We start from the raw sequence: 27,832 nt of genomic DNA, 5'->3' as shown, positions 1-27,832 counted from the left end.
TGACAAGACAGGCATTCATAGATTCCATGCCCCTCTCACACCCACCTGCTCCCCTAGCCCCCACCCCTGCTGCTACAGCTGAGGTATCCAGAAGCCAGGAGCCGATGGAGCCTGGAAATCAAGCCCTTGTCCTTGGTAGGGGGAGGGGGCAGTCTCCAGATCCCTAGTGAGGCGTGGTCTCTGGAGATGGCATCCTCAGCCTGGGACTTGGGACAAAACCTGCTTCGCCCTTCTCCTTTGGTGTGGCCTTCTAAAGGGGTGACCCTCTGACTTCCAGACTGTTCCCTCCCTGGTAGAAGCACCAGGGCAGGAACTCAAGGAAGGAGGGCTCCAGAGGCTTTAGGTATAGATGCAGCTAGGAGACAGAGGTTGACCCTTAAGAGACTCTGGGGTCCCCTGGGCACTGTTGTGGAGCTCAGCCAAGGCCAGGGGCCTGAGTCAGGTCCACGGGAGTGCAGGGCCGAGATGCTGGTGCCTGGCCCAGGGGGAGGGAGGGGGGTGATGGGCAAAGGGGTCAGGCCGAGGGAGCAGGCGGGGCATCGGGAGTTGAGGGCCGAGTGGGGGTGGGAGGGCGAGGGGTCCGGCCGGTGCAGAGGGGGAGGCGGCCCCCGGGGAGGGGCACGCTATGTCTTTAAGAGCTGCCTGAGCGCAGGTTGCAGCTGCCTGGCCAGCCCGAGAGACAGCGGAGATTCATTACCCGCCGACACAATGACCATTGATGGCCCCGTGGCGTTATTCAAATCCAGTACCAATTGCAGCCGAGCCCCTTTCTCCGCGCCAGGCCCGTATTGTTGGAGCGGCCCACTAAAAGCCCGCCCCGGCCCCGAGCCGCCAGAGGCGCCCGCTCGGGTTCAGCCTTGCGCCTCGCCAGCCCGCCGGCTCCCAGTCCGGGTCCCCGGGCGCTGCAGGTGACCCGGCGGCGCATTCCAGCGCTCCCCGCCGCCCGGGCCACCGCCGCCACTGCTACCACCGGCGCCCCGGCCGCGACTCAGCCACAGGAAAGCGGAGAGCGCCCGAGCCGGTGCGTGCGCGGGGCAGGGCGGGGGCGGGGGCCCCACGAATCCAGCAACCCGGACTCGGGCTCGGAAACGCAACCTAGCCTCGGGCTCCTGCTTTCCGGATTCCAGGCTGGGGGCGGGGAGAGGGGAGTCGGGGTTCCCCGGGCCTGACAGCGGAGATTCCCCTCCGACCTGAGGCGGCGCAGAGACCCAACTCGGGCTACTCTAGGGACCCCGGGCCGCGATCGAAGGAAACACTCCAGGGGCGATGGGGATCCCCAAGCAGGGTCGGGATCCGTGTGCCTGCTCGTCCACCTTACCGCGGGATGGGCCGCGACTGCTCAGCGTCTGCGAGGTAGTCCGACGCGCCGGCTTCGGAGATCTCCTGGTCTGGCGCTTTTAAGGAGCGAAGCGGAACCCCGCAGGAGACAGGGGCTTCGCCACTGATTGTCCAAACGCAATTCTTGTACGAGTCTGCGGCCAACCGAGAATTGTGGCTGGACATCTGTGGTTGAGCTCCGTGCGCAACTGGGGCGGGGGCCGCAGGGACGCAGCTCAGCGCGGGCGAGACCCCTCGGGGCGGCGGCGGCTGGCCCCAGAACGAAGATCGCGGCCCCAGCCCGGCGCGCAAAGGAGAAACGCCGGTCCCTGCCACCAGCGCCGCCATCCTCATCCTTCCTTCTCTTCCTCCTCTGCGGGTAACCGGTCCCGGCTGGCGGGGTCCTCCAGTCGATCGCGTCGTTTCTGTCCCTTTCAAATTTCGGCCGGAACGAAACTGGCACGCAGCGGCGGGGATCGAATGTGGTCGGGGAGCCCGCCCTCAGCCCGAGCCGCAGGAAGTCGGGGGTGAAAGAAGAGGCCGGCAGAATGCGCTTGCTAACTCGTTTTGAATTTGTTCTAACCTATCCCCCACAAATATTCCCAAAACAAAACAATAATCCTAAACCAACCCCTAAATCCCAAACAAACCAACCCCTCCCGCAAGCCCCTCTGGACGGACCGATGGGCTGAGCCTCCTCCAGCCGCTGCCGGAGTGGGCGAAGCGTCGGGAATGATGCGCTCCTGCCGGGCAATCGGCTGTGGAAATAGAACTTGGACGAACGAATCCTTTTCATTAAAGAAAAATCTTCGGAGATAGTGGGGTTTTATTCGTTTATTTCCTCAAAAGCGGAGGTCAGGAGTTGCTTGGAAGGGGGACGGTTGGGATTTGTTGGGGCTGAGCCCAGGTCACCTGTCCCTGACCCTTTCCAGCTTTGAGTCTAAAAAATGACCCAAAATTGTCTGGAGAGCCTTGGCCCTGGCCAGTTTCAACTGTGGCACTGGCATCCCTGGTGAGCAGAGAACCAGGGTTGCCCAGCACATCCTATTGCTCTACTCAGCATTAACTGGGGTGTGGTGGGGGAAGGGATATCCCACATCTATCACCCCCTCCCACCCCTTGCAGGCAGGGAAAATAATCCTAACACCCAGTTTCCAGGACCTGGAATTCCAGGTGGGATTGGGGGCTACTCCTGCAGCTCAGGAGGCTGGAGGCAAGGAGGGACCTCCAGGTTGTCCAAGAATTCGGACAGGCTGATGCTCTAAAAGCAAAGCTGTAGGGGGCTGTTTCAAGTCTCTTGCTCTGTTCCCTAACATGGAGACCCGGAGCTCAGCACCTAGTGAGAGTTGTCATACAGCCTTTCTGGACAACACTCAGACCCCAACACTGGCCTTAATTTGCATCCAGACTACCAGCACCTACCCATAACCTCAACATGGCCACTCTCATCCACACACAAGCCCAGAGGGCTTCCACCTGCAGCAGTGCTGGAGAGAAGCCCCATCAGCCAGGGCATCACCTGTCACATTGCTGGGACAACTGTTTGGCAATTTCATCTCCATAGGTGAGAAATTCCACCTTAAATTATTGACATTAATAGAAAAGCAACATTTTGGGCAGGATGATGTTAGCACCCTAATTCTTTTTTGAGGTCTGCCTCTAGCCAACAAAGCTCCTTTCTCCAGTTCATGGGAAGGAAAGAAGGACTCAACAGCCTTATCTATGTCACTCCCATTTGGGTTCTGAGGCTGCTGCCTGCAGCTGGTGGGACAAAGCCTGGCCTTGGACAGACGGATGGGGATGCATCCTGGGACCCAGACTGGTCAGCACAGACTGGCTCTGCCACCCCCTGCTCCAGATGGCTCCATTGGACTGGCCCCTGTCAGACAGCCTGAGTTTAACCCCCACCCCCTTTTGGGTGAAGGGCAGCTCTGAGAGGTCTAGGCTGAGGATGGGGAGGTTGTACCAGAGACCAGGGCTGGGGGGATATGGGGTACCACTCATTTATAAGGATGAAGCTCCAAGCAAGGCTAGTAAACAACCCAGTCTTTAATTTGCCCAAGGCCAGCTGTTGTAGGCACTGAGGCCCCAAGACTTGCAGAAGGGATGGAGGGGGGAGAGGCAAACCACTCTGTCTACCAGGTGCTGCCTGGCCCCATCCTGCTTCCTGCAGGAGGTAGGAAGAGAAAGAAAGTCTACATTCCTGCCATTAACTATCTCCCCAGGTATCAGATACTACAGAAATCCAGTTGTTGTAGAGGAGGAAACTGAGGCACACTGATCCCCCCAGGCTATGTGCCAGTTCAAGGTTTAGCCTACTATACCTCTCTTTCCCCACCCCCAGCAGAATGAGCTGCATGCAGCGAGGGCCTCAGGAACCCATCTGGTGGCCTGTGGCAGGGAGAAGGCCAGCCAGGGTCAAGGGCTGAGGGTAGGGGGAGCAGGAGGAGGGGTGTGGCTGGAAGAGCAGCTGCTGGGGTGGGGGGTGGTGGTGTTCAGCACTGAATAGGGGACCCCAGCTGGGATTCCATAATGATATCAGTAGGGGACAGGCAGAGTTCTCAGCTGTCCAGATGGGGAAACTGAGGCGCAGACTCTTCCATTCTTTGAGAAGGGAGGGGCCTCCCATCAGCTATTCAGGTCCATTCATCTTCCCCAGAAGACACTGTGGCCCATGGGCTGGAGTGCTGTCAGGGTCACTCCATGTTGAGATTGAGACACAGGAGTGGAAGGCAGCTGGGTCACCTGGCTGCAGAGCCCCCTTCCACTCTGACAAACCAGAGGCACCCTCCCCCACCTCAGCTGCTGGGAGACTGAGCGCTGGGCTCTGGCGCCTGCCTGCCACCCCTGTTCACGTGCCTGAGAAAGGCTCATTTTTAGCACCTGGCCTCTTTTCCCTGCCTGGAGGGAGCTTAGGGGACAGAGCAGGGAAGAAAGCAGCGAAGGGGGCCGGGGAGATCTGGAAGCAGGGCCCAAGGGGACATCTGATTGTTCTGATCTCCCCACCAAGGGTGCCCAAGTCCAGAGAGGGACCCTCAGCCGCCGTGCAGTGTGGAGATGAAGAGGACGCTGTCTTTGTCCTGCAGCTGGTAGTCCAGCTCACCCTGGTACAGGAGAGAGAGGAGCAGGAGACCCTCAGGGGCACCTTCCCAGTTTTGTCCCAGGTGTTCGGAGGGCAAGCGGGGAGGGCTGGCTACTTTGGGAGAGAGAGAGACAGACTCTACCAAAAAAAGGGTACCCTATACATCTGCGATCCCCAACCTCTGGGCCACGGACCGGTACTGGTCCATGACCTGTTAGGCATTGGGCCACAGAGCACCCCCAACCCCCTGGGTCCTCGGAAAAAATTGTCTTCCATGAAACTGGTCCCTAGTGCCAAAAAGGTTGGGGACTACTTGCAAATCTCCAGGATGGAGAACGGTGCCTGCTTCCCAGCTGCCCATCCCCTCCCCACTTGGGAAGCCTCAGTGTGGAGCTGGAGTAGGGCAGAGGATTATCCAGCCACCCCATATGGGCCTAAGGAGAGGCCCCATTGAAGCAGGGAGGGCAAGGGCTGGGAGGGGGCATCCCCGAGGTACTGACCAGCAGCTCCCAGTCGGCATCATTAATCAGCACCAGAATTCCTGGCCGCCTGTGGGAAAGATGGTGGTGAGTAGCAGGGAGTGAAAGGCAGGAGGTGGTCGCAGCAGGGGTGGAGAGGCTGCGAGGGTTTGGGCTACAGGAGAGTGTACGGGGGAGCCTTTCCTCCTGGGGTCAAGTCTGGCTAATGAGCGCCCCAGAAAGGGAGGCCATAGCCTGAGAGTAAAAGAATCCAGGTCATACAGTCATGGTCTTTGGGACCAGATGGAAAATCCACCCAGACTTCAGGGAAGTCATTTGTTTTTCTGAGCATCAGTTTCCTCATCTGAAAATGGGGTACAATGATAGCGCCTGCTCTGTAAGGTTGGCGTGAGGATGAGACGAGCTGATGTGTGTGAGGTGCTTGCCGCACCGTCTGTCACGGTAACTATTAGAAGCACACTTTCCTAGGGGTCTAAACTCTCCTTGGCCCTGGGAATGAAGAACTTCAGCTTCTAGGCCTCCCACGTTCCCACCCTGGAGAGGAGGCCATCTCGGCTCTTCTGAATCAGGGGTGGCTGCCAGTGGCACCGAGCACATGAATGCTCAACAGCAGTTCCGCCTGGCACAAGGCACAGGAAGTCAACATTTGGACAGGCAGCTTAGACTGGCTCCTGCTGGCAGTGGCCCAAGGAGCGCTGCTGGCCTTGGGGGTGGCCTCCAGGACTGCTAGAACCATGACCTTAACCAGGGGTTGGATGGGAGCCCCAGATCCCAGGGCCTGCTGGTGACCTAGGTTTCGAGGCAGATGAATGAGCCTCACAACTGCGCTACCCACCTCTTTAACATGGGGCTGGCCTTGTTTTAGAAGTGACTTCTCATGTGAAACCTGGTCCTTTGCTAGGACACTGGGTTGGGCCTGGGACAGGTACAGATGCTTTGGATGTGAGTGCGTGTGTATGCACGAAGTCAGTGACTCCCTGGAATCTTAGACCTGTGTATCTATTAGGCACATGTGGCTATTTAAATTATAATGAAATAAAATGGAACATTTAGCTCCTGGGTCATACTAGCCACACTGCAAGGGCTCAATATCCCCATGTGACTAGTGGCTACTATACTGGACAGCACAGATACAAAACATTTCCATCATCGCAGAAAGTTCTGTGGGCTGGCACAGTCCTAGACAGTCAAGGGATGAAAGGAACCTTTGCCAGCATCTTTTTCTCAGTATTTTCTGCATGGAGAGAGTAACTGAAGCCTAGAGAAGTGATAAAACTACCCAAAGGTTCCACACCAAGTTTGGGTAACTAGAATCCAAGTTTTCTGAGAAATTCACCAGGTTCTTTTTACCTGGGATTTAAAAAAATCCCCAACAGTCCAGTTTTAGTAACAAGAAAACTGAAAACAGACCTCAGACAGAGCTGGACCAAAGCTCCTGCCTCAGAGGAACCAGGGAGAAGGAAGGGGAGAACAGGACTCAGAGAAGGCTAGGGCTGAACCCTAGGGTGGGGGCTCAGACATCCGCCCCTCCCTCCACCCTCCTCAGGGAAGGGAGGAACGGGACTCACACGCTGTCTCCCTGGATGAACAACTCTGGTCGCTCTTTTAGCAAATTCTTCTTGATCCAAACAAGGAGGTTCCGGATGTCCCCTGTGGAGAAATGCACAGAACAAGCTACTGTCAAATCCAATTCACTCCTGGCCCTCAGACCCTTGCTTGGCCCAGGAAATGAACATGGGGATGAGGGCTTCTTTCAGACCAGGTTGTGATGGCCTGTGAACTTGTGGATTCCTGAGGTGAGGAAATGGGTTACGAGAGGCCAGTGATCTGCCAGACAGATCTTCAGAGAAAGCTGAACCTGGCACTGCTGAAGTCTTGAAGAAAAGGTAATAGTATTTACCTATAGTAGGGGGACTCAGGGCAGACAGCAGCAGAAACTGTCACATCTAAAGAGTCGGAGGACAGACCCCCACCCACAAGTCCGGGAAGCCAGTCTGAAAATGCCACGGCTAGACTTCTGAGAGGGCCCTGGAGAGCTCCACCTTTATCTCTCTAGACAGTTCCAGATGGGGTGGATTCAGCTTTGCTCTTGGAGGGGTCTGCATATATTTCCCTTTGTGAGAGGAGAAAAACAATTGCTGAGCCGATAACATCAGTTAATTTCCTCTGGCAGAGGGAGAGAAGGATCCTTCACCAGCAGGGCTGCTGACAATCACTGCTCCACTACTCCCTCCTTCAAAAGCCCTCTGGCCAGGGGGCGGCCACCTTGAAGAGCCAAGAGGTTCCAGGTCCAAAGGGCCTCTCCTGAGATCTGCCTCCCTGTGGTTCTGAGAAAGCCACCAGTTTCTTTGCACATCATGCGGAGGCTCAGAGCCACCTGTCCCCAGGGTCACCTCTCTCTTCCTAGGGGCAGCAGTACCAGGCTCTATAGACTCCTTGAAGCCTATGGCTCTCAACTATATACTCCTCAAAGAGACCATTCTCTTGAGGCTGCTGGAGTTCCTCCTCTCTCCCGAGATGACTTGAGGATAAAGGTCCTAGAGTGAGAACCAGTCTCTGGGAAGCCAGTAGGGGAGCTGAGGTTAAGCACCCCCAATCCTGAATCTGTATCTGCTGTGTTGGACCCACACCTGAGGCAAAGCTTGGCAGCTAAACTGTAGCAAGCCTGGGCAGTGCCTTGCTTTTTCTGCCCAGAGTCCAGAGTCCTGGAGTGTAGGCAGGGAAAGGCTACTTGGGCATGGAGAGGTGTAGCTCTACCCTGAGTCTGGGCACTGCAGCATGGCACACACACAACCCCAGCCTTGGGCAGGATGTTAAGGCATTCTCACGGGCCCGCATGCCACTCTCCTGGGAGGCAGGAAGGCTGTACTCTGTCAGGCCTGCACCCTGGATGAACTGGTCCACTTGGCTCTGTTGCCAACCTGCTTGGATTGCACACCAGCAGAGCACAGGGCCAAGGGCAGTCCATGGACTAGACTGCTGCCTTTCCATTTTAATTTCTCCTTTTAAACAAAGCAAATCGGGGTCTTCATGGTCCCTGGAGCAGACAGGGGATAGGGAGAGTGCTGCCTCCCACTAGCTGTAGTCCATTTGGACTCCTGGCTGGGCTCTTCCCTGAGGCCTGGGTTTCAGAGCTTCCCCTTGGCTCTGATTCTCCTTGGCCTCCATCTTGGCACTGTCTGGTGGGCCGCCAGCCCATACATCTTGTGGCCGCTCGATAGAGCCGCCGGGGTCTGACACATCCATCAGCCAGCCCTGGCGGGCGGGGGTGTGCCTACGTGTGCAGAGGCAGCAAGAGGGACGGGGCAGCGCCTGCCCTGAAGACCACTAGGCGCACCTCCACAGTGCTGGCCTATACAGAACTGGGGCTCAATTAGGGAACAGCCCAGGATCCCTCCAAAAGGAAGGCGCTTCTGCTCCACTCTGGATAGACCTGGGGGTGGGGGAAGGGCCAGTGGTCATGTTGGGGTCATCCAAGTGATGGCACCATCATAGAGTCCCAGAGGGATGGCTGGGGGATGAGTCTGCTGCCTGGTGCTGGCTCATTTATCATGATGCTCCTATTTGCTGAGGTCACTCCCTCCCTCCTTTACCCACCCCCCACCCAGGCCTGCTCACATTTTTGATAGCCTGTTACCATGGTGAGGCTACTGCATCACCACCCGTATTGTTCCCCCATGCCTGGATTTGGGGGTGGGGAGAGGTGGAACTCGCAGCTCCCTTCACAGGATGCAAGGTCCACATCGGCCTGGCCTGAAACACACCCCCAGGGACATCTTGCTAGGCTTGTTGAGGCCCAGACAATATGCAAATAGCCTCTAAGCCAGATGGTCGGCTTCCAAAGGCGCCCAGGGGAGGAGGAAGGGTTAAGCAGAGTCAGGGGCTGGTGGCTCTGGGATAGATGGGGGCTGGGGAATCTCACTTTCACCTTCCCAGCCTGCTGAGGGTGGGCTCCCTCCTGGGATCGATCCCCTACGATCATTCAGGAGATAAATATTTATTGAGCAGCTACTATGTGCAGATGCTAGGGAGAAGGTGCTAAGCAAGATGAACACAGAGCCTACCCTCATGGAGCTAGAGGCCAGTAGGGGAGATGGACGGTGCTTAATTAGTTGTGGTAAATGCTACCTCCTTCATCTGGGATCAGGAGAGTCCTTGCCGAGGGAGTTAAACACTGAAGCTCAGGCAGAAGGATGAGTGTGGTGGGCTGGGGAGCATTCTGGGCAGAAGGAAGAGCATATGGGAAGGCCTGAGGCAGGAGGGAATTGGCAGGTTCAAGGTGGAACAGAGATGGCAAGAAACTCAGCATGAGACAGGGCCAGAGCAGGTGGGGTCTTGTAGGCCTTGAGAAAGGGCCTGCTGTGGAAGAGGCCTCTCCCAGCTCGTGAACTACAGCAGTATTTATGAGCATGCGCTTCCGGGAGATAATCCCACACTGCCCAGGCCTGTGCTGGCATGTTTCTCTGCCTCCACGCTGAATCACGATGCGGCTCAAGTGTATGGCATTAGCATTACCATTACTAGAAGCGAGGTCTGGGCCAGGCACGGTGGTTCACGCCTGTAATCCTAGCACTCTGGGAGGCCGAGGCGGGAGGATAGCTCGAGGTCAGGAGTTCAAAACCAGCCTGAGCAAGAGTGAGACCCCGTCTCTACTATAAATAGAAAGAAATTAATTGGCCAACTAATATATATAGAAAAAATCAGCTGGGCATGGTGGAGCATGCCTGTAGTCCCAGCTACTCGGAGGCTGAGGCAGGAGGATTGCTTGAGCCCAGGAGTTTGAGGTTGCCGTGAGCTAGGCTGAGGCCATGGCACTCACTCTAGCCTGGGCAACAAAGCAAGACTCTGTCTCAAAAAAAAAAAAAGTGGGGTCTGAGGGCTGGCACAGAGTGCTGAGCCCCGAGATATTTGCTGAACACATGGACAACTGTGGAGAGAGGCAAGGAGGAGGGACCAGTTAAGAGCATGGACTTTGGGGTCAGATGGGATTGGTTTTGAGTTTGACCCCCATTACTTCCTAGCTCTATAACCTCAGGTAAGGAATTCATTTTTTGTAAAATGGGGACGGTAAGACTAGGGTTGTTGTGGGGATCAAATAAGATGATGTGTACAAAGCTCTTGGCACGGTGCCTGGCATGGCAAGCTGATGCAGAGGAAGAACCCTTCACATTCCCTGATGTCCTGGGTTTCCACATGCTCTGGCCTGTGGCCTGTCACCCCTGCTTTGGAGCGTGGGGTATAGTCAACCATCAATCAGACAGTGCTGGGACTGGCTGGTGTTTTCTGTGGGATCCAATGCCTTCCCATTGGAAGCCAGAAGGGGAGTGGGGGCATTGTGAGAGCAGTGAAGGGGTCCCAGGCACTGACCCCCTTTCTATTTTAGGTGTTCAGACCCATAAGATGTCAGGGGTTGGCTAATACTCCCAGTACAACCCAGGTGGAAGGAATGACATTCCAAGGCTGGAGGCCAGAGTGTTCATGGACACATAGCACCAGAGGACGGAGGGAGGCACCTGAATGGAAGGGTTCCAGTGCAGGAAGCCTTGGGACCTGGCCTGCCAATCCGGGGAAGAGTGAGTGATGGGCGCTGTTGCTCTGTGGTATACTGCTCAAGAACTTTGATGCTGGAGCTAGGGGACCTGGGCTGTGTGCTAGAATTTAGTGGTCCCCAACTTTTTTGGCACCAGGGACTAGTTTCATAGAAGACACTTTTTCCACAGACTTGAAGGGTGGCAGGGTGTGGTCCAACGCTCAGGCAGTGATGTGCTGCCCATTTCCTAACAGGCCCAGGGGCTAGGGACCACAGTGCTAGATGATTACTTCATGTCTTTAAGTCTTGTTGTCATCCTCTGACAAAAGGGGATTAATAATCCAAACTCCAAAGAGCTGCTTGAGAATGAAGGCACAATGTCAACAGCAGGTCCAGCACAGTCACACACAAGACATGCTCAGCACATGGGTGCTCTAAGCTATATGACCCCGGTGACTTCTGGGGTGCCCAAACCTTCTCCCAAAGCCTACTGCCAAAGTGGTAGCATGGCATGCCCATCATAGAGAGCACCAGCAAAAGCTCCCACCAGAATCCCTCACCCAAGGGATTTGTCCTTGTCTGGAGGACACTGACCGCCCACTGTGGCAGGGCCCCCAAGGGTGTCAACTCCAAACCTCTTGGGGCTAAAAGGGAACAACCTCAAAGTCCTATCTGACACTGACTCCTGGTTGTAAAAGACCTTCATCCATCCTCTCTATGAACCTCCAGGGACAGGAGGCCAGCTCCTCTGTGGAGCAGCTCTGACTGTTAAGAGCTCTTTTTTCCCCAAGCAGAAATCTGTCTTCCTGTCACTCCCACCCACTGGGCCCGGTTGGTCTACAGGCACCACGCCAACAAACATGTCCCTTCTTTCCTGCGAGGGCCCTTCAGATTTGGTAAAGACTGATCCCCTAACTCTTCTCTTCCACAGGTTAAACCGTGCCTGTCCACACTGAGTCCACCAGGTTCCAAGATGGCTCTTCTGGGAGCCCACCCCAGGCCTTAGTAGAAAAGGGAGAAGAAAGAGCTGGCCTGGGGTGGGTAAAGGAGGAGAAGGGGTGGAGGGAACATCAGAGGGGCTATTTACAAGTGAATGGGGGTAAGAATGGAGCAGTTTGTGGGCTAAACTGGCCTCAGAAGGAGGTTTACAGATGTGTGAGGGGACGCTCCTCATTGTTTAATTAAGCAGAAAGTGGATCTTTTCAAAAGCAATTTTGCACAGGGACTGGGAAGGGGTGGGGAGGGAGGTGGAGAGGGGATCAGCAAACAGGCCCTGAGAGCAGAGAAAGGAACAGCTGGCCCCAGAGAGGCTGTGAAATGCATGCTAAGCAGTTTAAAGTGCCCAGGAGCTCCTGCAGCTCCTGCCCTCCCTCACCAGCCACCCTTTAATGCAAGCAGAACAGGCAGGCGGAGGGGGCCCAATGGCAAGGCAGAAGAGAGGGGCAGGGAAAGGTGAGGCAGCCTTGTCTCCTCCTGGGGGGGGCCCTGGCTGGGGGCCTGGAGTTGAAGGGATCCTGAGTCATAGAGGCCAGCTCCCAGGAACCACAATGCCCAGAGCTGGCAGGTGGCCACCCTACCAACCCTAGCTAACCAAGGAGGTGGCCTGTTTCATGGAGATGGCTTTGACCACAGCACCCTACACACACACTCAACCTCTTTTTGGGTCTACACATCCTGTTTCACAGAACTGTATGTACTTGGATCTTGAAGCAACTTTTCCGAACTGCAGATATCAAACAGACAACCAGCTCAATAAAGTATAAGGTTAGCCCAACCTCCCATTTTACAGATGGAAAAAAGAGGCCCATAGCAATGACCAACTTGTAGCTGCACACTGCCAGGGATCCACTCTCACAGCTTCACCCTCCTTGGCTTTAACCATCCCCTTCTCCCAAGTTGGCTGGGCTGGAAGCTCTCTCCTGGCCTAGGACCCACGGGTCCCCTTGTTTGTAAGACTTGTCACTATCCATAATCTTATGGCTGCTGTTATGTCTGTTGGAGTCTCCAAGACCTCCTTGGCCAAGTGGCAGCTCCTGGGCTGGGAAGGCTGCCAGATGAGAGATCTGGGCCTGGGCTGGGGGGTGGGGGTAGTAAGACTCTCTTAGCAGCACCAGGCCTCTGCCCTCCCATTGGGCTCACATGTGCCAGGATAAGGCCGATAGCTGCCAACTAGCTCTGTGGCTGCAGTGTGACCTACGCCTCTGGGCAGGGCCAACACGGGAACCAGAAGAGATCCACAGCTGAAAGATGAGCCAAGGGCCAACCTGCCCCTAAGCAGTGGTTGGAGGATGAAGGACCAAACTCTGAGTCAGCCCAGCCTCCCTACTTGGGTAACTCTGGGCAGGTCTCAGGTCCCTCCCTCCCTCCCTCCTTCTCTTTCTCAGGTTTGGTTGCCTTGATAATAATATCTATTGGGCTCACTATGAAAATTGAAATAAGTAGCTGTTGAAGACATAAGTGAATGGACAAAAGCAAAAAAACTGGAAAATACATTACAGGTGTGAGATATTAGGGGGACTCAGGGAGCCAACTGGGATAAATACTGATAGGTAGTGGCACAGTGCTAGGACTCTGGAGACCATGACATCTGGTTCTGAATCCCAGCTCTGCTATTTAAATATCTGTGGCTGGGCATGGTGGCACTTGTATGCAGTCCCAGCTACTCAGGAGGCTGAGGCTGGAGGATCCTGTCGAGGCTGCAGTGAGCTATGATGACACCATTGCACTCCAGCCTGGGCTACAGAATGAGACCCTTGGAAAATAAATCAATCAATAACTGTATGACTTGGGGTGAGACCCCTGACATCTCTGAGTTTTGGATCCCACTTTTTTTTTTTTTTTTTTTTGAGACAGAGTCTTACTCTGTTGCCTGGGCTAGAGTGCCGTGGCATCAGCCTAGCTCACAGCAACCTCAAACTCCTGGGCTTGATCGATCCTTCTGCCTCAGCCTCCCGAGTAGCTGGGACTACAGGCATGCACCACCATGCCCGGCTAATTTTTTCTATATATATTAATTAGTTGGCCAATTAATTGGATCCCACCTTTTAAAATGAAAATAATAGGCCGGGCGCGGTGGCTCAAGCCTGTAATCCTAGCACTCTGGGAGGCTGAGGTGGGCGGATTGCTCAAGGTTGGGAGTTCAAACCCAGCCTGAGCCAGACCTCGTCTCTACTAATAATAGAAAGAAATTAATTGACCAACTAAAAATATATATACAAAAAATTAGCCGGGCATGGTGGTGCATGCCTGTAGTCCCAGCTACTTGGGAGACTGAGGCAGGAGGATCGCTTGAGCCCAGGAGATTGAGGTTGCTGTGAGCTAGACTGACGCCACGGCACTCATTCTAGCCAGGGCAACAAAAGTGAGACTCTGTCTCAAAAAAAAAAATAAATAAATAAAATGAAAATAATAATGGTAGCTACCTCCTAGGAATTTGTAACAATGATTTGCACAACCATTCAGGGCTTTGCCTACTGCTCCACATCAGCCTGCACCCTGACAGTACTGGCCTCCTTCAGGTCCTTGCTCACCCCAAGGCCTCTTACCCCTTGGGGCCTTCACAAGTGCTGTCCCCTCTGCTTGGAATGGTTCCCCATGCACCACTGCTCTCCCTCTGCCATTTATTAGGTTCGATTCTTTTCCTCCGAGACCTAGCCTCAATGTCACCTCCTTAAAGAAACCTTCCCTGATCACCTGCTAGTCCCATTCGAAGAACCCTTTTACTGTCCTCATGCCAATTACTACAATTTATAATTATACAGTTATACATTTGTTGTTTATTCATTTATCACCTGGCTCCCCTTCCATTATACTGCTACTTCTAACACGGCAAAAACCACATCTGTTTTACTCACCACTGAACATCCAGCAACTAGCACAGTGATGGCACAAAGTGGGCACTCAAAAAATATGTGCCAACTACATGAAAGAATAAAGTCCTTTCACGCCTGTAATCCTAGCTCTTGGGAGGCCGAGGCGGGCGGATTGCTCAAGGTCAGGAGTTCAAAACCAGCCTGAGCAAGAGCGAGACCCCGTCTCTACTATAAATAGAAAGAAATTAATTGGCCAACTGATATATATATAAAAAAAAAAAAAAAAAAAAAGAATAAAGTCCTTTCTACCTACCATACCTGGCACTTGCCGAGTACTCAGTCAATGCATGAAACAGGGCTGGAATTATGAAAATTTGTTGGCTTTCATTTGAGACAAACTCCAGAGGAAATAAATCCTAACTTGTGATATTTTAATAAACTTCCAGGCAAGGTCTTCAAGACTGAACCTTTGGGAGGATCCTTCTGAGAACCCCTGTTCCCTCCCAAGACTGTATGGCCACCTGTCAAACTAAGGAACAGTCCTCTTTATTACCCCTGGGTCTTCCTTCACCAGGGACACATAATTTAACCACAGCCACATATCTACCCCCAGTTCAGGGTGGGTGGTGCCTTGCTTTTCAGTAAGTGACCCCAACCTCTAAGTGTGGCAGACAAAATCATCCTTTGCCATTGGTCCCCAACCAGAGGTGTGTGGCAGCCAGTGAATTTGGGTAATAATAATTGTTTGGTTTCTGGTAGATGTATGTCCAGTTCCAGAAGAATCTTGTCAGACCTCACTTGACCATTTTCTCCTGCCCACCTCTAGGAATCTCATTCCTTGCCTCCTCCTATGATCGATGCCCTCTTCTCCCAGAATACCTCAGCTATAGGTGGAGACAAGAATCCCATCCCTGAGCACTGCTAGAGTCCACTGCTAGGGTTGCCAAAGATCTCAATAGTTGCCACGTCCAGCCTGCTGCCTCTAGGCTATACTGATAGTTACTCAGACAGAGCTCTGCAGGTCAACTCTTTGAAACCTCCCAATTTGAAGACAGGGACTTGCTCTTGTTCATGTCCATCTCCCCAATGACTGGTACATGGCCTGCCACACAGGAGGGGCTCAGAATATTATTTGTTCAAGAAAGATCAATAAGTATTTGAATGAACAAATGAAAAACAACCCACCATCTCCCTTAGTCAACCTCCCTCTTCTGACCTTTTTGGCTGGATATTTTTCTTCTAATCTAAATCTTCTTCTGATAATGTGAGCCCATCCACATGATCACATTCTCATGAGCATCTTTCTCTGCTGCCACATTTTAATAATAAAGACAAAGGGGGGTCGGGCGTGGTGGCTCACACCTGTAATCCTAGCACTCTGGGAGGCCTAGGCGGGAGGATCGTTTGAGCTCAGGAGTTCGAAACCAGCCTGAGCAAGAGCGAGACCCCGTCTCTAATAAAAATAGAAAGAAATTAATTGGCCAACTAAAAATATATAGAAAAAATTAGCCAGGCATGGTGGCACATGCCTGTAGTCCCAGCTACTTGGGAGGCTGAGGCAGGAGGATCACTTGAGCCCAGGAGTTTGAGGTTGCTGTGAGCTAGGCTGACGCCACGGCACTCTAGCCTGGGCAACAGAGTGAGACTCTGTCTCAAAAAAAAAAAAAAAAAAAGACAAATGTGGCTAGGTGCAGTGGTTCACACCTGTAACCCTAGCACTACAGAAGACCAAGGTAGGAGGACTGCTTGAGGTCAGGAGTTCAAGACCAGCTCTGAACAAGAGGGCCCTGTCTCTACAAAAAATAGAAAACTTAGGCCGGGCGCGGTGGCTCACGCCTGTAATCCTAGCTCTCTGGGAGGCCGAGGCGGGCCGGATTGCTCAAGGTCAGGAGTTCAAAACCAGCCTGAGCAAGAGCGAGACCCCGTCTCTACTATAAATAGAAAGAAACTAATTGGCCAACTGATATATATATAAAAAATTAGCCGGGCATGATGGCGCATGCCTGTAGTCCCAGCTACTTGGGAGGCTGAGACAGAAGGATCGCTCGAGCCCAGGAGTTTGAGGTTGCTATGAGCTAGGCTGACGCCACGGCACTCACACTAGCCTGGGCAACAAAGTGAGACTCTGTCTCAAAAAAAAAATAAAAAAAAAAAAAAAAATAGAAAACTTAGCCAGGCATGGTGGTGCATGCCTATGGTCCCAGCTACTCGGGAGGCTGAGGCAGGAGGATCACTTGAGCCCAGGAGTTTGAGGTTGTGGTGAGTTATGATGATGCCACTGCACTTTAGCTAGGAGACACAGTGAGATTCTGTCTCCAAAAAAAAAAAAAAAAAAAAAAAATGACGATGACAACAACAAAAAAACAAGACAAATGGTATAACTTGCTTACTCCTTTTACAATCCTAAGAGATAGGGATTATCCTCCCCACTTCACAGATAAGAACACTAACGCTCATAAAGGTTAGGTCACTGGCCTAAGGTTCTAAGGGGGGGATTCAAACTCAAGCCTATATGAACACAGAACCTCCACAAAGGGACTAAGCTACACACCTCCCTTATGAAGTCAGCTGATTCCAGAGAAGATGGGGGAAGAGTACTGTGATGATCTCTTCTTTCCTCTCCACTGACCAGGGCAATTCTACCTATGACCGCTTGAACGGGGCTAAGTGATTTAGCTCCTGACCAATGACCAATACTCACAGGGCTCTTCCTGTTCAGGTAAGGTGACTTGATGTTTCTTTACACCGTCAAACAGGAGCTCTGCACCACCTCTGTGAAGGAAGGCCAGAGAAAAAGACAGCCAGGTGAGCTCCTGCAAACAGGAGGAGGTAGCTGAAACTGAAAACTGAGGATGGACTGGTAGTGGAAGCCCAAGAGATGAAGAGATCAAAGTTTTGGAACACCTTGCATACCAGTGACCCATTGTTGTGACTTCCTAATGTGGTAAAGTAGGATGTAAATACTTTTTACTAGTAATCAAGCACCCAAATTTGCAGGCCCTTAATTTTACTCTGCCTTCTAGAGAGGCAGTTTGGCACACACATATAGATACAGGCCCCACCTCTCCCTGACAGAGTGACCATGGACACTTGACAAAATCTTCTTAAGCCTCAGTCTTTCCATCTGGAAAAATGTTGAGAAGCCACTGTGAGGCAGTCTGGAGACCCTGTGCATCTAGAGACTTCCTCTGGCCAGGTGAGGGTTTGAAATGCTCCTGTCCAGGTGAGGGTTTGAAATGCTCCTGCCTGTGCCACCTGCTGCTGTCCTGGTGGGTACTCCATAGTGCAGGAGGCTGAGAAAGTTCACTGGGCCTGGCATCAACTAAGAACTGCCCACATCATCTCAGCATTTCATCCTCAGGGCATCCCAGGGAAGGAAGAAAGGAGGCAGACATTAACTTCATTTGATGGAGAAAGAGACTGAAGCCTAGAAAGGTTAAATGACTTGTCTAAGGTCAAACAGGCAGGGGCTGAACTAGAATTTGAATCTAACTGGGTCCTGCTCAGCACCAGTAGCCTTTGGCAGAAACAAACAAGATTCCCCAAAGGTTAGAAAGCCCCTTGAGAGCAGAGTTTGATTCATTTCTGTGTCCCAGCCCCTGGCTAAGGGAAGGCTGGGGCAGCAGAGATACTCAGAGCCAAGCCTAGCTTCTGAAGCGGGCCCCAGCGCTCTTTCAGCGCCTCACCCACTTCTCCCTCTGGGTCTCCTGATCCCACCTCAGACTTTATCAGTCTTAACTGAAAAGGTCTTAACAGACTTTTGATGGACACAATGTCTTCCACCCTACCACCCTTTTCCAATTTCAGGGAACAGAAATGTCCAGAGACAGCCACTGAGAGGCAAAGGCAAGGCAAGCATTGTCATGGGGGAAACATGGGGCGACTGTCATCCAAACAAGGTCACGCTTTGTTGATGCAGAAATGTGGAGGGGGAGAGGAGGCCCATCTGTGGCCGTGCACAGGGCCATTTCAGCTGCAAGCCCACACAGAGCCTCCATTTATCCCCTTCCAAGAACTTCGTTTTCTCCTGGGTGGGGGTTGGCACATGCAGCAGCTGGGATGGGGGAGGGTGATAGGCAAGGGGCTCAGGAGTTGGGGGTCAGAGAAGAGGGATGGGAACTGGAGGCACTGGGACTCAGGCAAACAACCAAGAGTGGCCAACCTGGTGGTGCCAGGCTCAGAGGCTGAGGCTGTTTTTTCCTTTACAAGCGGATGAAGGGAGAACCAGTCTGGCTCAGAGAGTCACCCGTCATCACTGAATTCTCTGGCCCTCAAGGGAGAGGTTGGCATTTCTCCTGTCAGCACATCTGGAGTGGGGGAAGGTATATGTCCCGTGTCTGGAGTGATTCAGGGAGGCAGACAAGGGGCCTGTTCTGGCCCCAGAGATGCTCAAGGCAAGGCCCTCTTGTGTCTGGACGTCTGATAGGATTTGCTAGTCAAACTCAACTAAGATACCTCTATATTCCTCCCACCTTCCAATTTTTGGTGGATATGTTTGTTGATACCAGTAACAGGTATAGACATTCCCAAAACTGCCTTCACTTTTTCTAGTTTATCTTTATCTTTTTATGATGTGTGTGTGTGTGTGTATGGTTTACTTATTTCCCTTCCACCTCCTACTGGACTGCAAGCTTTGCCTAAAATAGGGTCTGCCATACAGCAGGCACTAAACAAATATTTGCCGAATGGATAAAAATGTCCATTGCTACCACTTCTCTGACCTTAATGGCATTCCCCCCACCTTTGCCTATACTTGCTTCCCAACTCAGGAAGAAAGAAAAAGGATGGAACACAGGGAAGCTCACATCTGGGCCTTTACAACATCAACCACAAGAACACAAAACACATCTGTACTACATACTTTGAATGCTGTATGACCTAAGAAAATGCTTTTCTTATAAGGACAGTTCAGGAGGTAAGATAAAGGATGGCAGAACTGGTTACTGACAAGAGGGAGAGATACAGGGGGCCTTCTAGACTAGGGTCTACAGAAGAGCTGGTAGGGGTTGGGCATGATGGCTCACATCTGTAATCCTAGCACTTTGGGAGGCAGAGGCAGGAAGATTATTTGAGCCCAGGATAGACCAGCTTGAGCATTAGTGAGATCCCATCTCTACAAAAAATTTTTAAAAACTTAGCCAGGCAAGGTGGCACACACCTATAATCCCAGCTACTGAGAGGCTGAGACAGGAGGATTGCTTGAGTGAGGAGTTTGAGGTTACAGTGAGTTATGACTACACCACTACACTCTAGCACTCTAGCCTGGACAACAGAGAGAAACCCTTTCTCCAAAAAAAAAAAAAAGAAGAAGAAGAAGAAGAAGAAGAGAGCTGATGGGGCCAAGAGGACATCTGCTCTCAGGGAGAAGAGGCCAAGTCCTAACCTAGACTCTTGCGGGACCACAGTTGGAGTGGGGCCAGTCAGGGACAAAAGAGAGAAAATGATGGGCATGGCAGCATCTTTGTAAATCTGCTCAGGTTCAGAGTAAAGGGCAAAGCATGTCTGCTAAGAGACACAGGAAATGAAAGAAAGGTTTGGGGCAAAAATATGCACTGAGACAAGGACAAAGGGAGAAAGGACCTAGGTTTGGCATCAGCTGTGGCATTCTTGCTTCTTGAGAAGCTGCAATTTTCACAGGACACTGTGGTGTGGGTGGAATTGGTAGGAGGTGGGTAGGTGGATGGAGGAATGCTGTCCTGCCTTTCCAGAACTCGCTACTGCTCTTAGAGTTAAGATAGGGTGAGGCTAGAGATGTCAGACCAGAAAGGGAAAATTACACTGGTATGTAAGGTCTAGAGGGCAAGGGTCACATCCTCTTCATATGATTTCCCCACTGTTGCCAGCACAGTATTTGGCAGACAGAAGCCATTTCTGATGAGCAAATACCATGACTGATTCAGTGCAAATGAAAGGCAAGTTGGCTGTAGATAAATTCTAACACTGGGAGTCTGGAGCTTCTATCTTTCCAGCTCTGCTGAGACCTATCAAAACAGCAGGAATCCTCCTAGAACTCCCAGGCTTTGGGGAGTACAGCTGGACCAAGGGTCAGTAAGGCAAAATAGTTAGGAGGTCAGACCAACAAAGTTCTAATTGGATCCAAGTGGCCAGACAGTATCAATAAAGATGCACTTAACAGTCATGAGTCTGTCCGTTTTCTAAGGGACAGAAATGCTGAACACTGTAGGGCATGGACAGAGTTCTATTTATCTTTGTATCCTCAGTGTCTGGCTCACTGCCTGGCACATGGTAGGCACTCAATAAATGACTGGTGAATGAACTACCCAATGAAGGGAAAACATGAAAGAAACTGGGGGCATCCAATGGGAGGAATGGTATTTGGGCAGAGGTTTTAGATTCCTATCCCAGACTTTTCCTTTAATACAGACCTTGGCTTGGTTATCTTCACACACACACACACACACACACACACACACACATACACACTCTCTCTCTCTCTCACACACACACATGCACACACACACACACATCTAATCTCAGCCTTTCCATTTGATTCTGGAAATTATACTACCCATCTTTTAGGGCCTGTTTTTTTGCCTTCTTTCTAAGCTTCGCGGTTTATCTCAGCTTTGAAACTATGACAAACCTCCTGTTTGTTGGAGGGACAAAATAGTGGCTTGACTAGACTTCCTCCTTGCTCTGTTCCTTCAGTTATTGCTGTGTGTCCAAATTCCCTCATTTTTCATTTATGCATTACATACTGTCAGTGCTAGTCTCCCCCACTGTGGTTTCTTATTTTTCCCACCCTACTCAGAATCTCCACCTGACTCAAGATGTGCAGAAAGCACTCAGCAAGTTTACTGACTGCCCTGAAGGAGGCTCAGGTCTGTTTAACATCCCCAAGTCTTGGGAAAGCGAAAGAAAGTCGTCCCGTCCTGGCCACACATCCCATGAGAAATAAAACCCCAAGAACAGTGTAAGCAGAAATTGCTGCCCAAAGGCAGAAATCGAGGGGGTGAGGGTGGTCATTCTAGGTTCTAGGAGCTCAGACGCCAGACAGATGGGATTGGTCCAAAACGGGATTGGTAAAGAAAACAGGGAGGCTGCCTGCTAACCATCACGCCCCTTGAGTCTTGCAGGGCGTGGGGCACCAAGGAGTACCCACAGCGCGCCTCCCCGCCCAAGTGTGCGCCTCTATTTCCGGACATACGGTCTCTTCGCCAAGAGACTGAGACTCTCAGACTCTCAGAGGCGTGTGGCGCAGTTCATGGCAGGCATCGGGAACCTGGACAATTTGGCCGTGTTAGGCCCCAAGGCAGAGAGAGGAAAGTTCCGGGCCTGACGACTTCAATCCATCCCCACAGCGCCCCAACTCTGCAACTCACCCGAATTCCACCTCCACTGACAAGGGCGCTGCCATGTTGAGGAAGCCGAGCTCGCAGGAAACTCCCCTCAACTTCCGGTGCGCCTGCCCATTTCCGGTCACCGCCGGCGCGGCGGGCGGAAGAGGCGGTACCCAGGGGATCCATCCGCTTCAGCTATTGGAGGGAGTCACAGCGGTAGGCGGCGGAGGAGGGGCGGTTCCGGGCGCTGCGAGAGCTTGTGAGTAGGTCTCTTTCTGCTTTTCGCAGCCCGGGCTCAGATACTCAGGGTGGGAAGCGTTCTGTATACCACGCTAGGCGGAAAAGAGACCCCCCCCCAGCATCTTTGCGACGTGACTGTGAGTCACGTTACTGTTTATCTTGAATTAGTTTCAAATTTCTCTTCAGTCAACACACTGCTTGGGCGAGCCCATCCACTCGTCTGGTTTGAATGACTTTTAAATCTTTATTTCCGACTCAGCAATCTCTCTCCTGAGCTGTCACTCATCACAGCTGTGCAAAGCATCGCCGTGTGCCAGGCATGTTGGTCGTAGCTGTGGATGCAATGGGAAAGGCGATGGGCAGGGTTCCTGCCTTAGGGCACTCACAGTCTAGTGGGCAGACTAACTGTAATCAAAGAAACATGCCCTTACTAATAAAAGTAAAACTTTAAACTGAAAGGTTTTTTTTTCTCCCTGCTTTTCCCCTTACCAAACTGAAAGAAGTTACAGGAACTTGGAAAGGAAAACTGACTAGATGGGACGTGGTGAGTTCTAAAGCCTGAGTGGAGTTAACTATGTGGATGTCAGGGAAAAGAAGGCCCTGGGAGCATTCCAATGAAGAGAATAGAAGTCTCAAAGCATTTGAGGCATCTAAAGTTGAAAAAGAAAAAAAAGAGAGAGAGAGAGAGAGAATAGAAGTCACAAAGGCTCTGGGTGAGAACATGCTAGAACACCAAGAGAGGAAGTTAGAAGTTGGGGAACAGAGAACCTGGTAGGAGATGAGGCTAGAAAGGCAGGAGGGGCAAACTATGCCCTGTAAGCCAGGTAAGTATTTCCATCTCTAGGAGGCTGTGGAAGAGGGTGGCATTGTTAGAACTGTGCTTTAAAATGTCTTTTCTGGCTGCAGGGTGTAGAATACTTTGGGGGGAACAAGGAAGGAGACAAAGAGACCACTGGAGCCTATTGCAAAAGCCCAGGGCAGAAATGGAGTGAAGTGGATGCCCCATGTGATATCTAAACAGCAACATTTCCAAAACTGAACTAAGCATTGGTAGAGGATGGTGGCATAATCTAGTGGGTAAGGACAGAACGATGTAATGGTTGAGTGCTAGGAGTTCAACTGCCAGCTTTGTGTCCAGGTCCTGTCAGTTCCTGTCTGTGTCTTTAGGCAAATCCCTTAACATCCTTGTGCCTCAGTTTCCTCATCTGTAAAGTGGGGATAATAGCCCAACCCAATAGCATTGTAGCGAGGATTAAATGAGTTCTGAGACAGTGCCTCTTTCCCTAAAGAGGCTTTTTCTGTGTTCCCCATCTCAGGAAAACCACTATCACCCACCAAAACACACAAGCAAGAAACCTTGGACATTCTTCTTAATTTTCTCCCTCCTCTCACCTCTAGTCACCAAATTTGGGTTAGTCTCCATTCTAGCCTAACTTTGAACTCCAGATTCTTCTAGACAACCTCCTACCCCCAGCTTATCACCTCACCTGTACCCACTTCCTCTTTGGCTTGCCTGCCTCCCACCCTCTGGCCTTGGCTTCATTGTACATTTCAACTCCATGACAGCTCTGAGCCCCTTCAATGTGCCAGGCCCTAGTACCAGTGCCCAATGTACCAGGGCACTAGTAAAATGAGGACAAATGAGACATTGCCTTGATCCTCAAAAATGAGACATTGCCTTGACCCTCAAAAAGCACAGAGGAATCCTGTGGTTAATGGAGAGGCCCCAATTCACCATGCCAGGTGGGTAGGTCACTTCTCTGTGAAACTCCCCAATCTGTAAAGAGGGTTTAGGACCAAATGATCTTTCAGGCCCTTTCAGCAAAAAATATTCTAAGATTCTTCACTAGACTCTTAGCTTCTCCAGGGCAGAAACTTTTCCTGATTACTCTTTGATCTTGGATTGTTAGTATGCAGTAAGGAGCTCTGTACATTGTAGATGTTGGTAGGTAGGTGCTCGCTGAATGAGAGAATAAATGAATGAGTGATGTCACTCCCTGCTCAAAATCATTTAACAGCTTCTCTTTGCCAACAAGATAAGGACAGTCAGAGCCCTTTACAGCCTTTGATCCCATCCCATCCCACCTCTGTGAGCTGAATATCCTCTGACCCTGGGAACTGCCTCCCAGAGCTGGATCCGAGTGCTTGGGAGCATTTGACAAGTTTCATCTATTTTACATTCACTGAGTGCCTATTACATGCCAGGCCCAGTGCCAGTGCTGAAAACACAATGGTGAACAAAACCAATGGGTCCCTGCCCTCCAAGGGCTGATGTTCTAGAAGACCATTAAAGGGAAAAATGGCCACACAGTGCAGATTAGTGCTATGAAGGGAGAACCAGAGGAGTCCTCTAACCCAGCCCTGGGATCAGAGAAGGCTCCCAGGATGGAGATGAGGACACATGGAAGCACAAGTCCAAAGGCATGTGGAAGGCCAAGGGAGGGAGAGGGCATTTAGGAGGCCAGAGGCATTCCCCTCTCCTGCAATCTCAACAGGCAGGTGGTCCTCAGCTTCAGGCATAGCCCCAGAGACAGGGAGATCACTTCTGGGTAAGTCAGCCCATTCTGTGGATGCCCAGCTCTCATTCTAACACCCTTCCTTCTCCTGACCCCAAGCCTACTCCACTCAGGCCCTGGGTTAGTAACAGTATTAGTTTAATGTATTGTTTTTACCAGGCTGAGCAGGAGCAAGACCCAGTCTACTAAAAATAGAAAAATTAGTTGGGCGTGGTGGTGCCCTCCTGTAGTCCCAGCTACTCAGGAGGCTGAGGCAGGGGACAGGAGGATCGCTTGAGTCCAGGAGTTTGAGGTTGCAGTGAGATAAAATGATGCTACTGCACTCTACCCAGGGTGACAGAGGGAGATTCTCTCCAAAAATAACAAAACAAAAAAGCCTGTATTTGTTCAAAGAGTATTTATTAAACACCCACTTTGCACCTGCCAGGTGCTTCACATGCATTACCTAATTGACTCCTCACAGTGACTATTCATTATCCCTTTTCTAGATGAGAAAACTGAGACTTAGAATGACCCGTCAGGCCTCAACCCCAGGTTTTTGTGCCCTCAGGATCCCTGCCCCTACTCGCTGACCTTCACTGCTGCCCCTTGGGTAGTCTCACCCAAATGCCTTCCCTCAGGTCCACGAAGAACAGGGGCTTGGGCCCCATCCCCTGTCCCCTCCAACGGGCCAGCCAGCCCAGGTGTAGGCTGCCAGCCCTTCTGAAACTCCCAGGGAGACAAAGGCGGGGTCTGAGGGGGAGGCGAGGGCGCTGGTGCCCCCCTGCCTGCTGCCCTTTGTCTTCCCGCCCACTCCCCTCGCGCACCCTGGGAGGCTGGGAGGCGCCTCTCGCAGGCTTCCTCCTCCCATTCTTGTGCTAATTGGGTGTCAAGCTGAGATCAGTGAGAAAGAAATCCGCTCTGGCTCGGGTTAAACTGCCGCCAAAGACGAGGGCTGAGCCCAGAATATCATTAGGTGGGTAGGAAGCAGGGCCCCCTCCTCATGGGGAGGGGCTGGCCACGCATTCAGTCCCTTTTGAAAGTCACTCGGTCCGGCTCCCTTGCCGTCTCAGCCTCAACAGGCCCCTCAGAGCTATTTAACCTCCTTCCTAGGAACTGAAAGTGATATGCCACACACTGGCCTGGGCAGCCACTTGCCTGTCCCGAGAGCAGCTGGACCTCCGGGGATGCTCAAGGTTGGCCTCTTCCAGCCTCCCCAGGCAAAGCGGAGTGGCTGCAGAGTGGACACGCTGCAGAGGGGAACACTGGGACTGAGGAAGGGGACTTTCCCCCCAGCTCTGCCTTTCACAGGCTCTGCAGTCTTTGGAGAGACTTTGCCTCTCTGAGCCTGATTCCTCATCTGTGGAATGGCAAGAAAAATTGTGCCTGCTTTGTTAAGAGGATTTAATAGAATCATGCACATACAATGCTTTGCACAGGGCCTGGCACATAGTAGGTGCTCCATATTTGGTGACCATTGGCGAGAGTCTAAGGAAGCAGGTTTGACCTGATACTAGGACCTCCAAATGGAGCTCCCAGTCCCTGGAGGTGTGGGAGTATAAGTGAATCCCACAAAGGATTCACTTTCCATTATCTTGCCTTAACTCTAACCACTACCTCCCCGCCCCCAGCCCTGCAGCTTCACTGCCGTGCACACCCCCCCCCCTTCTAGATGCTGCTGCTCCCACTGTCTGGAACAGTCTTCCTTGGAAACCCTGCCTGATAGTGAACACCTCCACCCTCACCACCCACCCTGGGGCACTGGGTTAGGTGCAGCTGCGGACACAGCCTTTGCTTCATTCCAGGATAGCCCTCTCTTCCCCTCCTTGGGGACGTTTGCTTCCTGAGGGCAGATCTATTTTGCTCACAAGTCAGCTCTGGACCCCCCACTCCTGCAGAGTAGGCATTTAGAATTTGCTCCCTAGATTAACTTAAATGGTAATTTGTAAAATGTCAGGAAATTCCTTTTTCTTTTTGAGACAGGGTCTCACTGTGTTGCCCTGGCTAGAGTGGTGTGGCATCAGCCTAGCTCACAGCAACTTCAAATTCCTGGGCTTAAGCAATCCTTCTGCCTCAGCCTCCCGAGTAGCTGGGACTACAGGCATGTGCCACCATGCCCGGCTAATTTTTTCTATATATTTTTAGTTGGCCAATTAATTTATTTCTAGGTCTCACACTTGCTCAGGCTGGTTTCGATCTCCTGATCTTGAGCAATCCATCTGCCTCAGCCTCCCTGAGTGCTAGGATTACAGGTATGAGCCACCACACCCGGCTGGGAAATTCCTGATAAACAGTGGCTGTTGTTAACTTCACAAGTATGTATTGAGCACCTATGTTGTGCATGGAGATGACTCACATAACCATGCTTTGGGGATGGCCTGATGCAGCAGTCCCGCCTATCCCTTTCCATCATGGGGGAGCTACTGTAAGGGAGAGCTGTCCAGTGCATAAGTGGGAAACAGCTTATTCTGGGATCTCAACATCTGAACATGCTTTTTTTCTTCTTTTTTTGAGAGTCTTACTCTGTTGCCCAGGCTAGAGTGCCCTGGCATCAGCCTAGCTCACAGCAACCTCAAACTCCTGGGCTCAAGCAATCCTCCTGCCTCAGCCTCCTGAGTAGCTATAGCTACAGGCATGCGCCACCATGCCCAGCTAATTTATATATATATATATATATTTTTTTTTTTTTCTTTTTTAGTTCAGCTAATTTCTAATTTTTTAGTAGAGACAGGGTCTCGCTCTTGCTCAGGTTGGTCTCCAACTCCTGAGCTCAAATGATCCTCTGGCCTTGGCCTCCCAGAGTGCTAGGATTACAGGCATGAGCCACCACACCCAGCCCCTTTGTTTCTTTTGATTACTATGCATTGAGCAGATACCAGCACCAGACCCCTGCTAAAAGATTTCCATGCACAATTTCATTGCATTTTCACATTGCAATCCCCAAGGGAGAGATTCCTTGATCTCCATTTACAGGACAGGAAACAGCTTAGGCTGGTAGAGGTGGAATTTGGATGCTGGCCTTGCTGACTGCAGAGCTGGATCTCTTAACCACCACTGGATACTGCCTTTGGGTGACTGTGTTCAACCTGGAAAAAGGAATGGCCTCTCTCCAAAGGCTTCTTGCCATTGTAAAGAACTTACTGTTGAGGGCTAAAGACACAAAGCAGCACCATAACCAAATCCAGGCTCTTGGAAGCCCGACCAAAGGCCCTCAAAGGCCTGCCATGAGGTCCTCTGAGTTGGTACCTGCTTGAAGGTGAGGTGGTACTCACAGCCCATCCTTCCTGCTTCCCTCGGCTGAGTGCTAGGGGCCAGGGCTGGATGCTCCAAGCTCTGTGCGCCCTCTGCCGGCCACAGTCAGGCACGGCAGCAGGCCTGCCATCCCGACTCCTTGAGTGTTGCTCCCCACTCCAGCTCTGCCACGACCCCACCCCCTGCCACTTTCTCTGGAGACAGGCACCAGAGTCCTCTATCTTTCAAAGGTCACTCTCCCAGGAGGCACCCCAGGCTTCTCAGCCTTGCCACCCTCCACCTAACTGTCAGCCACTGGCCCAGGGTGTGGCCACGTTAGCTTCA

General features: G+C 52.0%; 1 protein-coding gene and 1 long non-coding RNA gene across 2 annotated transcripts; one reads left to right on the top strand and one right to left on the bottom strand.

Annotated features, from left to right (window-relative positions):
- The first annotated feature begins 661 nt into the window (after positions 1-661).
- Positions 662-2,130, top strand: LOC142874322 (uncharacterized). The gene is made up of 2 exons (XR_012922146.1): positions 662-1,021; positions 1,728-2,130. It is a non-coding gene; the product is annotated as an uncharacterized LOC142874322 (long non-coding RNA).
- A 3-nt stretch (positions 2,131-2,133) lies between these two features.
- URM1 (ubiquitin related modifier 1) lies at positions 2,134-21,661 on the bottom strand. The gene is made up of 5 exons (XM_012772105.3): positions 21,564-21,661; positions 16,922-16,992; positions 6,447-6,528; positions 4,900-4,948; positions 2,134-4,421 (listed from the first exon to the last, which is right to left on the bottom strand). The coding sequence occupies exons 1-5, from the start codon at positions 21,596-21,598 to the stop codon at positions 4,353-4,355; spliced, it is 306 nt and encodes a 101-aa protein (XP_012627559.1). The 5' UTR covers positions 21,599-21,661; the 3' UTR covers positions 2,134-4,352.
- Between the last annotated feature and the right edge of the window lie 6,171 nt (positions 21,662-27,832).

The sequence above is a fragment of the Microcebus murinus genome, chromosome 12 (assembly GCF_040939455.1).
Source record: "Microcebus murinus isolate Inina chromosome 12, M.murinus_Inina_mat1.0, whole genome shotgun sequence".
NCBI classification, from domain to species: domain Eukaryota; kingdom Metazoa; phylum Chordata; class Mammalia; order Primates; family Cheirogaleidae; genus Microcebus; species Microcebus murinus.
Note: the sequence above shows the minus strand (reverse complement) of the source record. Positions and strands in the feature narration are given on the sequence as shown.

Coding starts and splice junctions, on each gene's coding strand:
- URM1 (XM_012772105.3), bottom strand. CDS start 21,598: ATGGCAGCGCCCTTGTCAGTGGAGGTGGAATTCGG. Junction 16,993..21,563: donor TCAGTGGAGGTGGAATTCGG/GTGAGTTGCAGA, acceptor CTTCCTTCACAG/AGGTGGTGCAGAGCTCCTGT. Junction 6,529..16,921: donor ACCTGAACAGGAAGAGCCCT/GTGAGTATTGGT, acceptor ATTTCTCCACAG/GGGACATCCGGAACCTCCTT.